The sequence below is a fragment of the Lithobates pipiens genome, unplaced genomic scaffold (assembly GCF_037356315.1).
Source record: "Lithobates pipiens isolate NorthernLeopardFrog02 unplaced genomic scaffold, aLitPip1_a1.2 Scaffold_13, whole genome shotgun sequence".
Lineage (NCBI taxonomy): Eukaryota > Metazoa > Chordata > Amphibia > Anura > Ranidae > Lithobates > Lithobates pipiens.
This window is the reverse complement of record NW_027507718.1, coordinates 343,335,383-343,350,816: the sequence shown is the minus strand read 5'-3', so window position 1 is coordinate 343,350,816 and position 15,434 is coordinate 343,335,383. Positions and strand designations below refer to the sequence as shown.

At 45.1% G+C, this 15,434-nt stretch overlaps 1 protein-coding gene across 2 annotated transcripts in view; it reads right to left on the bottom strand.

Moving 5' to 3' along the window:
• The window catches only part of MND1 (meiotic nuclear divisions 1), a 198,798-nt gene that overhangs the window by 37,040 nt on the left and 146,324 nt on the right, over positions 1-15,434 (bottom strand). For both annotated transcript variants that reach the window (XM_077477063.1, XM_077477064.1), the window contains exons 5-6: positions 9,958-10,032; positions 8,929-9,043 (exon numbers count right to left, since the gene is read on the bottom strand). In XM_077477063.1, the coding sequence (XP_077333189.1) occupies positions 8,929-9,043; positions 9,958-10,032 (190 nt within the window). The remainder of the gene's footprint in view (positions 1-8,928; positions 9,044-9,957; positions 10,033-15,434) is intronic.

Below are 15,434 nucleotides of genomic sequence, written 5' to 3'. Positions count from 1 at the left end.
TTCATTGTTTACAACTGTCATGTGTACAACTGTCATGTGCACAACTGTCATGTGATCTGCTGTAATTGGTCACATCGGCCAAATGGTATTGGCGGCGAGCCGGTACACTGATCAGTCATCCGCTACGTCTGGTGGACACAGTGGATGACAGATTGGGCCACAGCGTTCTTAGGAGGACATCATATGACGTCCTTCCATAACATCAGGTTCCCGTCTGACCGTCATTTTAGTAGGGCGTGGGCGGGAAGCAGTTAAAGGACAAGTTTGCCTTTCTCAATATGTACACTCATGCTTAGGGTGTAACATGTTGAGCATCCACCACATCACATCACATCACATCACCCCCCCCCAAGATAGAGGGGGGGGAGACCGCATTCAGAGTTCCTGCAATGAACAACCGTTACCAGATGTCAGCCCATCTGAGTACCCGAGTACTTGTCACCAGCCCGTCGGAGTACCCGAGTACTTGTCACCAGCCCGTCGGAGTACCCGAGTACTTGTCACCAGCCCGTCGGAGTACCCGAGTACTTGTCACCAGCCCGTCGGAGTACCCGAGTACTTGTCACCAGCCCGTCGGAGTACCCGAGTACTTGTCACCAGCCCGTTGGAGTACCCGAGCACCTGTCACCAGCCCGGAGTACCTGAGTACCTGTCACCAGCCCGTCGGAGTACCCGAGTACCTATTTGCAGCCCATGCCTCATAGAATACACATTGGGGTGTTTGCTTTCCAAAATGAGGTCATTTTGTGGGTAATTTCACTGTCCTGGTGCTCCAGGACCATCAAAAGTGTGATAGGTAGGAACGAAATTAGATGTGTCATTTATGCTCCTAGAACGCCTGAAGGTACCACTTCCATGTTGGACCTCTGTATATGGCCAGGCTGTGTAAAAGTCTCACACATGTGGTATTGCAATACTCAGGAGGAGTAGCAGAATGTGTTTTGGGGTGTAATTTTTGCTATATACATGCTATGTGTAAGAAATATCTTATAAATGGACAACTTTGCGTTTTCTGAAGGCTTGTGTAAAAAAATTAACCATTCAAAAGACTCATGTTTCATAGAATATACTTTGGGGTGTTTGTTTTCCAAAATGGGGTCATTTTGTGGGTAATTGCATTGTCCTGGTGCTCCAGGGCCTTCACAAATGTAATAGGTCCTTAGGAAATTAGAGGTGTCATTTATGCTCCTAGAACACCTGACGGCGCTCCCTGTATGTTGGGCCTCTGTATGTGGCTGTATGTGTGACTTATTTGCAAAATGTTATAGAAACTAAAAAAAAAAAGTGTTTTTTTTTTCAAAATTTTCGCTCTTTTGTCACTTATGTCGCAAAAAATAAAAAACCCAGCGGTGATTAAATACCACCAAAAGAAAGCTCTATTTGTATGAAAAAAATAACATTTTTGTTTGGGTACAGTGTTGCATGACTGAGTAACTGGCATTCAAAATGTGAGAGCGCTGAAAGCTAAAAATTGGTCTGGTAAGGAAGGTGTATAAATGCCCTGTATTGAAGTGGTTAAAGTTGAACTTAGCTTTTAAAGTGATTGTAACGTCTCATTCATTTTTTTTTCTATAAAAATAAACATGTCATACTTACCTGATCTCTGCATTGGCTTTGCACAAAGCAACCCAATCCGCCTCTTCTCGAGTCCTTACTGAGCTCTCCTGGCCACTCCCTCCTGTTGAGTGCCCCCACAGCAAGCAGCTTGCTATGGGGCACCCAAGCCGAGCCACAGCTCTCTGTGTCCATTCAGATACAGAGCTGCGGTTTGGCCTCACCCCTTAACTCTCCTGATTGGCTGACGTTGATTGACAGCAGTGGGATCCAATGGCGCTGCTGCTGAGTCTCAGCCAATCAGGAGGGAGAGTCCCGGACGGCCGAGGCACTTGTAGACATTGCTGGATAGAGAGAGGGCTCAGGTAAGTATTAGGGGGCTGCTGCACACAGACGGCTTTTTATCTTAATGCATAGAATGTATTAGGATAAAAAAAAGTCTTACTTTATAATCACTTTAAGTGCAAAAAGTACATGTTTGTGACTTACAATGCATGAAGCTGTGACAAATGTAAAAAATTGTGCATATTTAGAAAAGCCAAACAGCAATAGCTAATGTCATACTAAAGTGAAAAAATGCAAAAAGTGAGTTATAAGAGGTGACAGCTAATACAAGTTTAATGTATAGAAACAAACGCACTTTTCTAATCTTCTCAGAGTCAGTGTGGGCACACCATAAATCAACCGTGAAAACATATGATGACATTTGGCCTTGGAGCAGAGGCTTGTTTTCTCAATTATATGCCAGCATTAAGATGGGAATCGTATTCTCTTTCAGTCCCTCCCAGATGAGATAATCACTAGATTATGGGATTATCACTCCGTGCAGTTCAGTTATATCACTTTATTGCCCTGTGTAATTATAGTTTTATAAGCAATGATCTTTGAAAAAAACTATAAAAAGGTCTTATGACTATATATTATTTTTCACTGCCATGTAAAATGTGTCTAATGAATAAAAGAAAGGTGTAAACATTTTGGAAACTTTATTAAAGCGGAATTCCACCCATTTAAAAGTCAGCAGCTACAAAAAGTGTAGCTGCTGCCTTTTAATAAACAGACACTCACCTGTCCCAAGGTCCAGCGATGCAGGCGCATGAAGCCTCGCTCCTCCACCCTCCTCTCTGCAGGGCCGACATTGTAACTGTGGGCGCCCGGCTGTGAAGCCACAGCCGGGCGTGCACTGCACATGCGCGAGCCGTGCTGCACGTTGTAAATGGCCGGGCAATCTTCTGGGACCTGCAACGTGTCCCAGAAGATTGTAGGGAGGAAGGGCGGAGCGGGGAACTTCCTTCAGCGTCGCCAGGGGGGGAAGTGGGAGCCGAGTGCCTGTCAAAACTGGGCCCCCACCCTCCCCCCAAAAAAATGACATGCCAAATGTGGCATTTCAGGGGTTCCCAGTACTTACCATTTTCAGGTGGAATTCCGCTTTAAGATTTTGCGTTTTTCACTCGCTAAGACATATGTGCAAATGTACGTTTTTTTTATTTTGTGGGCTGCCCTAGATGGATATTCCATTTTTTGGTAGATACTGAAATTAGACACCATCCCACAGTTTCTTACATGTCGCAGACTGCAATTGTATAATTTCTGCACACCTACCCAGATTATGAGGGGTTCCACTCTCTCTAAGCCCTTGTGCACACGGTCGGACATTCCGACAACCAAATCCATCCGATTTTGGCAGACGGATTTTGTCCGAAACTGGTGTTGCATACACTCAGTCGGACAAAGTTGTCGGAAAATCCGATCGTTCAGAACGCGATGACGTTATTTCGTTACGACGGGACTACGCTCAGGCTAGTAGCCAATAGCTTTGGTCTAGGAATTTCATCTGAGCATGCGTGGCACTTTTGTCCAATCGGAATTCTCTACAATCGGACAAAGTCCAATCGGATCAGGTTGTCGGAAAATGTCACAGCCCAGCTCTAAAACTTTGTTGGTCGGATATTCAGACGGAAACAGTCCGATGGAGCCCACACAGGGTCGGATTATCCGACAACACGGTCCAATCGGACATTTTCAGTTGGAATGCCCGACCGTGTGTACAAGGGCTAAGAGTTTTAGGACTTATTTTATATTCTGATCACAGACGGAAGAAATAACAATCCATGATAGGTGCAGCTTTATATCCAAAGTAGACATGGACGATATACAAACATAGAACCTTTTGTATTATTTAATAAAAGGGGTATGTTTACCAGGAAATCCCTGTTATCCAGCTAGTCAGTCAGAACATATTAACTTTATTCCAAAGCAGCCCATAGATATGGCAGGTAAAAGTCCCCCGCTAGCGGCCGAATAGCACCACAAAATTGACAGTAAAGTGCCACTAAAAACAGCGGTGCTTTGCCGGCAATGCATCCACCGCCCCAGTGTGAAAGGGGCCTTAGACAATCCTTTCAGATCCCCTTGTCATCTGTTGCCTAAAGCTGACCATACACCAGTAGATTTTCATACAAACATTGAACTGTTAGAAGTTAATTTGTTCAAGAAACACATTTCCTGCTCCTTTGAATTTTCTTGTCACTATGTTTGAAAAAGGAATGCAGATTTGACTGCACTAATGTATGGGATGAATGAAATTCTACTAGTGTTTAACCAGCTTTAGTACCTTCACATTCTTACACTATATTGTCAAAAAGTATTGGGACGCCTGCCTTTACACACACAAGAAATTTAATGGCACCCCAGTCTGAGTCCATAGGGTTCAATATTGAGTTGGCACACCCTTTGCATCTATAACAGCTTCAACTCTTCTGGAAAGCCTGTCCACAAAGGTTTAGGAGTGTGTCTATGGGATTGTTGACCATTCTTCCAGAAATACATTTGTGAGGTCAAGCACTGATATGGACGAGAAGGCCTGGCTCGCAGTCTCCGCTCTAATTCATTCCAAGGTGTTCTATTGGTTGAGGTCAGGACTCTTTACAGGCCAGTCAAGTTCCTCCACCCCAAACTCGCTCATCCATGTCTTAATTGACCTTGCTTTGTGCTCTGGTACGCAGTCATGTTGGAACAGGAAAGGGCCATCCCCAAACTGTTCTCACAAAGTCAGGATCATGAAATTGTCCAAAATGTCTTGGTATGCTGACGCATTAAGAGTTCCCTTCACTAGAACTAAAGGCCAAGCCTAACCCCTGATAAACAACCCCACACCATAATCGCTTCCCACTAAATGATTTGGACCAGTGCATAAAGCAAGGTCCATAAAGACATAGATGAGCGAGTTTGGGGTGGAGGAACTTGACTTTTTTTTTTTTTTTTAGGAATTTAATCACTTTAATGACATTTGTAGTAAAGGAAATCTGTCACAAACTTCAAAGAATATGAAACTAGCATAGGTTAACTTCAGTAAATGCCCCATCAAAATTATTGGTAAATGTATATATTTATTACAGGTACTTACATAGTTCAAATGAATTTATGCAGCGCTTTACATATGTATTATACATTCACATCAGTCCCTGCCCTCAAGGAGCTTACAATCTAATCCCCATCTCACATTCATACATACACATACTAGGGCCCATTTACCCAGGATCCAATTAACCTTCCAGCATGTCTTTGGAGCAGGGCTACTAATAAGGCAGTACAGCCAACCCTCCTGTACTGGGCCCAGGCCCCATCAGTTCAAAAGGGGGCCATGTACCCCTGCTGAGGAGGTCTGGCTATACTGTCTTATTGCAGACACAGATCCTCTTATAACTCTCCCTGCAGCAATGCCAGCTTCTCCTCTTTCTTCCTCTGGTTGCATTGCAAGGGGATTGGTTCTAGCACATGCACTGCTTCTAACTGCTGTTCGAGCCCCCATGTGCCCCTTTCCCCTGCAGTGCTGCTAGCTTCCCTTTTCTCCTCTCCTGCCGGAAGCTGCTGCAGGAACTTAGATGTTTCAGGATGGAGAGCGGGAGAAGAGGCTGGTAAAAATGTTGGTACCAATCACTTGTGTCCATTCATCACTGAAGCATAGTAGATTATATTTACTATGATTCTGTTTGTGAATGAGCAGGAAGCCTCTGAGAACTTTCGATTCATTCATCTGTGCATCTGAGGTTGCAGAGAAAGGGAATTATAAATCTATTTCCTCAGTCACTTTCGGCCAGGGGGACCCTGTCAGGTAGGCTGTATGGGGCCCCGTGATTTCTAACAGCAGCCCTCCTTTGGAGTGTGGAGGAAAATTGGAGTACCTGGAGTTAACTCACGCAGGCACAGGGAGAAGATGCAAACTCCAGACAGGTAGTGCTGTGGTTGGGATTCAAACCGACAACCCTAGTGCTTCTAGGCAGAAGTGCCCACTACTTAGCTGTCGTGCTTGCCCAAGTAAATACAGGTTAATACAGATAGATAAAGGTATATACAAGGTATAATTTTAAATATTCCTGTAAAAGTTTACTTTAGCCCCACCTATTCCTGCTTTCTTAAAGTGGACCTTCACCCTAAAGGTAATTTCGTATTGCGCTGCCTCCTACACCACTCTCCCTCTCTTATGCCAAGTGCTCAGGGGCCGAACGTCAGGAGACATAGTCCAGTAAAAACTGGTCGACATTTGTCCCTCCCGTGTGTATGTCAACCAGTTTGACAGAAGCCGCCTGTTTTTGCTGGCTTCTGTTGGCCAAATATGCTGGAAAACCAGCAGCCGACCAGCTCCCGATCAGTGCTCTTACCTGTGCATGTGCAAAGAAGGCTATCAAGGTAGTCCCAAACCTTCTCTGTCTTTGCACATGTGCTGATCAGCTCTGCCAGACCCCATAGGCCAACTAAGAGGCAGACTGATATTCTGCTTTAATGTCTATTCGTTTTATAATGTGACAGGTGGATCCTTTGAACAAAATGCAGGCTAGGCAGGCAAGAAAAGACTGGGCCAAGCTAACCGGTAAGGTCTGGATTTGCAAATCAAGGAAATGTTTAGTTTGGATACCTTTATCAATCAATTTATACAATATCTCTGCCTCAGTGCCTTCCCCCTCCCGCCTCCCCCTTCTTTCCCACTTTTACTTATTATATATGTCTTGTTTTTCTTTTGGATGTATATGCTAACTTTGTATCTTCTCAATAAAATGTTTATGCAAAAAAAATAATAATAATAATAATAATATAAATATATATATAAGTGTGTGTGTGTGTGTGTGTGTGTGTGTGTGTGTGTGTGTGTGTGTGTGTGTGTGTGTATATATATATATATATATACACACACACACAATATCGCAATTCCCTCAGCCTTCTGACAGGTAAGTAAATATATAGTGTAAATAATCCAGCAGGCACCACACAACAAAATGATGACCTTCAGAAAATGGAAACACACCACTCACCCACCAATTAAAAAATTGTAAGTGCCATCTTTTGAGGTATGCTTGGGATAAATAGCTGAGGTTTGCTACATGTTTACTTTAAACAAGTTAACTCTTACTTATATACTGTATACCAGCTGCCTAGTAGGTCCATGTTCAGCTACCATGAGCAAAGGATAAACCTGTACTTGTTTTCTGCATTATGTGCAGCTAGTCAATACCTATATACAGCTAGTTAAATCCCTCTTTAGGATGTTAATTGCCAGTCATATTAAATTCTGTTCCATTACAGTTATTGCACTAATATATATACACATTTTGCTTTCCTCTTGTGGTGTTTACTATATAAATGTTTAGTGTAAAGCACCACAGTGATAGCAATATCTGAATGCAAAACAATATATCAGGGATATGCAATTAGCGAACCCTGACAGCCACAAGCATGACACCCAGAGGCATGATGGGAGTTGTAGTTTTGCAACAGCTGGAGGTTCGCTAATTGCATATCCATGCAATATATAATACTGAAATATGTTTACTATGCTATCTGCGTAAAAAGAATGGTACAAATTGCCATTTACAGACTACTCTGGTCACCTACATACAAGCAGTTCCTGTAACTGGTCCAAAATATTACACCAAACGCTGTAATTAACATGAGTCATCCTAATTTCTATTTAGGGTTCTATAAGTGCTGGCAAGATAAATACATATTTAATTCCTCAACAATATTATTCACATATGGGTTCACATTAATAGAAATATAAACCATTACATGCCATACTCTTCTGAAAAAAACAAAAGCATCATAAATGCAAGCTACTGCCAAGATTAACAGTAGGGAAAATGCACAGTACACACTGGCTTCCAGCAAGGGTGGATATCAAAGAATTATCAACAAAATTACAGAGGCAACCTAATGTACTGTATGTAAAAAAAGGCATTGCTATTATCTTCCAAATGGTCAAACCAAAATGGGATGAAGATATTTAACATCAGTTAAATCTTTGGTATGAGTTACAGCACTTTATAGTTCTCTGGAAAACAACTTTAACCTTATATAATGCAGTGATTAATGGCAACTAACCACCAGAATCCTTATCAGTTCAGAAGCTCGAACTGCAGAACTCAGAATGTGGCTACCAAAATAATGATGTAAAAATCTCCTAAAGGAGGTGGTATATTTCCTAAGCTCTATCTGATAAACTGCAGAGCACAACAGGCCCCATTAATGGGAATGAAGTGTTAGCAAATCATAGCCGGTCTGTTCAGGCTGCTTTAACATTGGACAAAATATTGGTGAGTCCCTAAACCTCTGCTTAGGGAAAATACTTTGGGTGTAATATTAATAAAGATAATTACACTGATGAACTGTTCTGTCACAATTAACAAAATTATATAAACTACATGAATTTGCCATGTTCTTTGTGTTGATATGAACAAACAAGGTAATTCCTTTCCTCTTAGCTGCTGCTTTATCTGCTTATATTTTGGCCCCATCAGTAATATGCATATGAAATTTTTATTTTTATTACACGTTACTTTAGACCCGATTATATCATCACACTGGATCTTCTTTTGCAATGCAGGTAGATCAGAGTAGATAACGGGGTGTTGTACATAGCTTCTGAAAAATATCACAGCACCCTTCCTCAGTACCCCTATCATCACTCAACCTTAATGTAGGCTCTTGGGAGAAGTAATGAAAATATCAAAACGCCTGTCTGAAGGAGTTTGCATTCCTGGGCAGACTTCATTTGCAGCTGGACTGTCCCGGGTTAAGACCAATATGTGATGATGAGCCCCCATGACTGAAAGAAATAAATTCCAATTAAATGGGTGGAATAGGGACAGTAAGGCCTTGAGGAAAGGGTGCGATTATGCTAGGTCTCCTCCAGCCAGAAAACGAGGCAGACTTTCTGACTTGCTGCAGCTTCTATTGCACACTGTGAGAAGCTCACGGTGGGCTGTGAAACCAATCTAAGCAAGTTCAGCTTAGTACAGAAGTCTGTACAAGTGTGCAGGGCTGAAGGTAAGAATGGAGTTCTGCTTTAAGAAGTTAGAGGAAAAAAAACAAAAAACTTACGTATCTCTTCTATAACATCCGGATCACATTCTTTGTATTGCTCTAGTTCTGCTTTTTGCTGGTCCTGCTTCTGTCTCAACAGTGCCAGTTCCTCTAACAGCTCTGATCTTTCCTTCTACAGTAGAAGACATTACAGTTTTTAAATATTTGTCTGTAAAGATTCTCATTTATCCAGATTAAACTGAGCAATTACTATTAGTTACTACATCAAACTGTATTGCACTGAACCATTTTATAAGAATAAATACCGTATTTATCGGCATATATCACACACTTTTTTCCCCTTAAAAATCAGGGGAAAATCGTGGGTGTGTGTTATACACTGATCCCTCGCCAATTATGAGCCGATTGTGAGTTCTCGGCAACTTTCGGCCACCAGCGGCCGTTCTCTGCGGCAGAAAGCTGCCGAGAACTGCCGAAAGCTGCTGAGAATGGGCAAAAGCCGGTGAGAGCTACTGAGCGCCGCCGAGATACACAGGCTCTGTATCTTGGCGGTGCCAAGTCTGCATGACAAGGCTCTGTATCTCGGCGGCACCATTTTTAAAAGGCAAAGCTTAAAAAAAGAAACTGACAGGGCTGCAAATGATGGACAAGGCTGCAAATGACACTGACAAGGGTGCAACGATTGACAAGGCTGCATGACAAAGCTGCATATGACACTGACAAGGCTGCAAATGATGGACAAGGCTGCAAATGACACTAACAAGGGTGCAATGATGGACAAGGCTGCAGATGGACACTGATAAGGCTGCATTGATGGGCATTTAAATGCAAGTTTTTTTTTCCTTAAACTCCCCCCCCTAAACTTTGTTTGTTATAGGCTGATAAATACATTACATTAAAAAGGTACTAGTCCTGTCCACTACTTTCTACATTATCATTACCGCCTCTGTTGCTGAAACCCTCCCACTGTGGGCTACAGTGTCTGGGAGGAGGAGCGTGTGAGATACATGTTAGTTCTTCAATTTTCTGTCTGTAGTTGTACTTCCAACTCCCCTTCAGGATTAAAACAGAAAGTGTTTTACTTACTGTATCCTGGCGGCCAACTTTTGCTTTTTCCACACTTTCCTCTAGGCTCTTTTTCTTCTTGCTTGCTTCTGACAACTGGGAAACAGGGATAAACAAATTAATCTAAAACACGTTAGCAAAAGAAAAAAAGAAAAAAAACCACACCTGCCTGATGTAAAATAAAGTACACAAACCAATCTTTGGTCAGCGGTGCCAGGATGTTAACAGAGAGCAGCCAGCTGTGACTGCTTGCAGCTTTACAGGCAGCTGCTCGCTGCACTGCATCTGAATAGTCCCGCAGCTTTCTGGGACCTGTGACGTGTCCCAAAAGGCTGCGAGGAAGGAGAGGAGCCAAGCTCCCACTTGCATCACTGCAGCGACCCAACTGGAAGAAGTGGGTACCTGTGAAAACCAGGTGCCTGCTCCCACTCAAAAAAAAAAAATGAAGATAATGTAAGGGAGGAGGAAGGTTAGAACTCCCCCTTTAATTTATAAATGATACCAGAGTACCCTGTCAACCATCCTTTCAAATGACTCTCACTTCAATTTATGGAGACCCTTTTCAAAGTCTTACAGAAATTGGTTATGCTAAAAATGTTCACCTAGGGCATTTATAATTTCTTCACCCTTCTATGTGGACACCATTATAGCAGTTTGTATCTGATACATACACAATGAGTTTAGCTTGTAAATTACAAACTCATTTAAAAAGTACAATGAAAAACCCTGCTACTGCATCTATAGTATTATTGCTCTATTCACGATATGGAAGCCCACGATTGACTTTTCTTTACAATCGTTCCAAGGGCTGTCACACAGTCAATGAACAATAAAAGGCATGCAAGATGAATGTCAAAAGGCGTTTAACACGTATGTCCATAGACATATAGCTTTTAACTTGCTCATACTAAAGTACTAAAACCTACTAAATATCAAGCTGCAAGAAATAAAGTGAAGTTAGTCAACTGTACTTAAAGTGGTTGTAAACCCTTACAAACCACTTTGACCTACAGGTAAGCCTAGATTGAGGCTTACCTGTAGGTCAAAGAAATATCTCCTAAACCTACACCGTTTAGGAGATATTTGCCAAAACACAGGCACCGCTGTCTACAGCACATGTGATATATCGCGAGTGGCGGCTCCCGTGCGCATGCGCGGGAGTGACATCATTGCGACTTCGTCGAATGACAGCGCCGGAGCATCGAGACCCACCGAGAAGATGGAGGCTCCGTACACAAGGGGACAGCGGTGACTTCGCTGGCTCCTGTGTCAGGTAAGTGACACATAATGGAATGCGATGCATAGTAGTCCATTATGCTTTACCTTTGCAGGGAATCAAAAAGCAAGTAAACCCATCAGGATTTACTTCCTCTTTAAAAATAGGATTTTTGTACTCACCGTAAAATCCTTTTCTCTGTAATTCACTGACCTACACAGCTCCTCTCTAACTAAATGGTTTTGTTAGCCTGCCACTAGGAGAACTAGGCAAAATTGTAACAATACACAGAATTGTCAGTAGCGCCCAGGAGGCGGACCCTGTGCCAACAACCCTCCCTGCTGCCCCAGCAGACTCAGTAAGTCAACAAGCAGTATAACGTAGAGAAAAGGAGGGGTGGGTGCTGTGTCGGTCTGTGAATTACAGAGAAAAGGATTTTACGGCGAGTACAAAAATCCTATTTTCTCTTATATTCACTGACCGACACAGCTCCTCTCTGTAACTAAATGGGACGTCCCCAAGCAGTGCCAAACGAGGGGTGGGAAAAAAAAACAGCATTAAAAACTTCATCCACCATGGCAAGTGGGAACTAGTGAAACGAAACCCACAAAAAATAGCAGTGTACGGAAAAACACGCCGCCATATAACCGGTTATTCTCAACAGGAGAGATCCCCAACACTGCAAACTTTATGCGGAAGTAATGCAACAGTGCATTAACAAACAGTACTGCATTTTTATCGAAAAACCAGGAAAAAAACTCAATTGCAACTACACGGCCGCCTGCAAAACTTTGCGGCCAAAACTGGCATCAGCCGATGCACTGACGTCTACCTTGTAGAACTTGGTAAACGTATGGACAGACGACGAGGTTGCCGCATTTCACACCTGAGTGACCGACGCTTGGTGTCTGAAGGCCCAAGACGTTCCGATTGCCCTTGTAGAGTGGGCCATGACCGCAAAGGGGGGCACCTGCCCCTTCAAGGCATAGGCTTGTACTACAATCTGTCTGGTCCACCTAGAAATGGTGGCAGACGAGACGGCCATACCCTTCTTTGGACCAGCCACCGAAACAAACAGCGAGTCTGACTTCCGAAAGGGAGCTGTGGCAGACAAATACACTTTTAGAGCCCTAACCACGTCAAGAGCGTGAAGGGCCATCTAACAAAGGCAATACAATGTCTTCATTGATATGAAAAGCAGAGACCACCTTGGGTAGAAAGGATGGTTGCGGACGCAACACCACCTTATCCCTGTGGCTGACCAGATAAGGCAACTTGCAGGACAAGGCTGCCAATTCCGAAACCCTCCTAGCCTATGTTATGGCCACTAGGAAAACCACCTTCTGTGAAAGAGTCAACAAGGGAATCTCCCTGATATTTTCAAAAGGTGGCTTTTAAAGCGCCAACACCAGTTTCAAATCCCACGGAGGCAACGGTGGAAGCACCGGAAGGACTACATGTCGTACCCCCTGAACAAAGGTGCTCACTAATGATATATCTTCCATGAAGAAGATTTCCGCGCCGTCAACATAGTCGGAATCACCGAGTCTGACAGACCCCGTTCCTCAGCACCTGGCTCTCAATAGCCATGCCGTTAAAACCACCGATGGTAAAGCAGGGTGAAAGATTGGACCTTGAGATAGGAGGTCCTCTCGCAGCGGCAGACGCACCAGGTCTGCGTACCAGGGCCGCTGCGGCCAATCTGGGGCCACCAGGATTACTGGGATCCCCTCGGCTTCCACTCTGCGCAACAAGTGTGGCAACAGTTTTAGCGGAGGAAAAGCGTAGATCAGCTGGTACTGATCCCATGGAGCCACCAGTGCGTCTGACGCATCGGTCCACGGATCTCTTGTCCTGGACACGAATCTCGGCACCTTCTGATTGAGGCGGGAGGCCAATAGATCCACATCTGGTGTGCCCTATTTCAGACACAACAACCTGAATATCTCCGGATGCAATGCCCATTCTCCTGGGTCCAGCATCTGTCGACTCAGATAGTGCGCCTGCCAATTTTCCACCCCCGGGATGTAAATGGCTGACAGGGCCGGAACGTGTCGCTCTGCCCACCGAAGTATGTGAGCGACCTCCCGAGCAGCGGCTGAGCTTCTTGTTCCCCCTTGGCGATTTATGTACGCCACAGCCGTGGCGTTGTCGGACTGTATCCTGGTCGGACACCCCTGAAGACACACCGAGCATGTGTGGAGACACAGCCTGATCGCTCTCAATTCGAGCAGATTGCTCGGCATCTTGGATTCTTCCGTCGATAAGAGGCCCTGAGCCGACTGAACCCCCATCACTCCACCCCAGCTGGCGTCCGTAGTGATCACCGTCCATTTCAGAGGAAGAAACGATTTTCCGGACTGAATCACGTGGACCTCAACCACCAGATCAGGGAGTCCCTGACTGGCTGGCTCACCTGGATCTGCCGATCCAGGGACAACGGAAATTTGTCCCATCTTGTCAAAGTCTCCTTCTGCAGGACTCTGGTGTGGAACTGGGCATAAAGGTACTGCCTCGAAGGAGGCTACCATGAGCCCCAGTACTCGCTTGCAAAAGCAGAGCGACGACCACTTGCCACATCAGTAGTTTGACCGCAGATCTGAGAGTCTGCAATTTGTCTGAAGGGAGAAAGACCCTCGCTTCCCTGGAGTCCAATAGTAAACCTAGGTACTCCAGACGCTGGGTCGGTACAATCACCGACTTCAGGTTCAACAGCCACCCAAATTCTCGCAGGGTCTGCATGGTGATCACCATATCCTCCTCTAATTCTGAGGTGGAAGATGCTCTCAGGAGGAGATCGTCTAGGTAATCCACGATCGCGATCCCGTGTTGTCGCAGCAACGCCAACACTGGAGCCAGTACTTTGGTAAAGACTCGGGGGGCTGATGCCAGGCCAAAAGGGAGAGCCACAAATTGGTAGTGGGCTTCCTCGACTGCCAAACGCAGAAATTTTTGATGCCAAAGGCATATGGGTATGTGCAGGTACGCATCCTGGATGTCCAAGGATGCCAGGGAGTCCCCTTGATGGAGTGCAGCGACTACTGAGCGAACTGATTTCATTCAAAATCTCTGCACTTTTACAAAGTGATTGAGGGCTTTTAAGTCCAAGATCGGACGAACCACTTCCTTCTTGGGGAACCACAAACAGATTTGAGTCGAACCCCTGGAAGCATTCAGATTCAGGAACTGGTACAATCACCCCCTGATTCAGCAAGTCCCTCACCTCCCCTAACAGGGCCTCCCGGTGAACCGGGGATGCGGGTATGCTGGAGGGGAAGAATCTGTTTGGCGGCCAAGAGAGAAACTCTATCTTGTAGCCTGTGGAAATCAGGTTGCAGACCCATTTGTCGGATAACCAGGAGGTCCACCGGGCTGCAAACTCCCAAAGGCGACCCCCCCACCCGAGATTTGGGTGGAGGCAAACCTTCATGCGGTAGCACTTTTGTTCGCAGGCTTGTTAGGCTTGCGGTTCCAGGGACGCTTCTGACCGTCTGTGGACGTCCTGTTGGGCTGGGAACGTTTTGTCGAAGCACCGGGCAGACGAAAAAGCCGTTTGTGAGCGGAAAAAGAGGGCCCTTGCCTGCGGCGTGGTTCCCTAGCCTTCCTGGCCTGTGGGAGTAGTGTACTCTTACCACCCTGTGCATTTTTAATAATGTCATCCAACGAAGCTCCAAAGAGCCGGTCGCCAAGGAAGGGAAGATCCATCAGGGCTTTCTTGGATGCCTGGTCAGCAGACCAGCATTTTAACCAAATCAGGCGCCTCAGCACCACAGCCGACACTGAAGCCCTGGATAACAGGGGTAGAGTATCCAGGGCCGCGTCACAAATGTACTTAAGGCCTTGCACTAGTTGGTCTGCTAGTTCCACGCAGACAGGGGAGGCCTGTTGCTCTCCCAATTCGCGGTGCAAACGTTTTACCCACTCAGTCCGTGTCTGCGACACCAGTGCGGATGCCAGTACAGGTCGCACGGCTGACCCCAACAACCATAAACAAGGAATGAGCCCCCGCCTCGGCCTTCCTATCTGTGGGATCCTTGAATGCAGGAGTCCCCTCAACCGGGATCGTGGTTACTTTATTTAACCTAGATACTGGGGGTTCCACGACCGGAGGAGCCGACCACTTCTTGAGAAGGCTTTCCTCAGAGGGGTAATGCACCGCCATGTTTTTGGGGACCGAAAAGGTCCTTTGCAGCCGACCCCATTCCCTGTAGATGAACTTGTCAAAATAAGTCAAATACGGGAATTCCTTAGGTGAACGTGCTGGCTTGCGGGACCCAAAAGG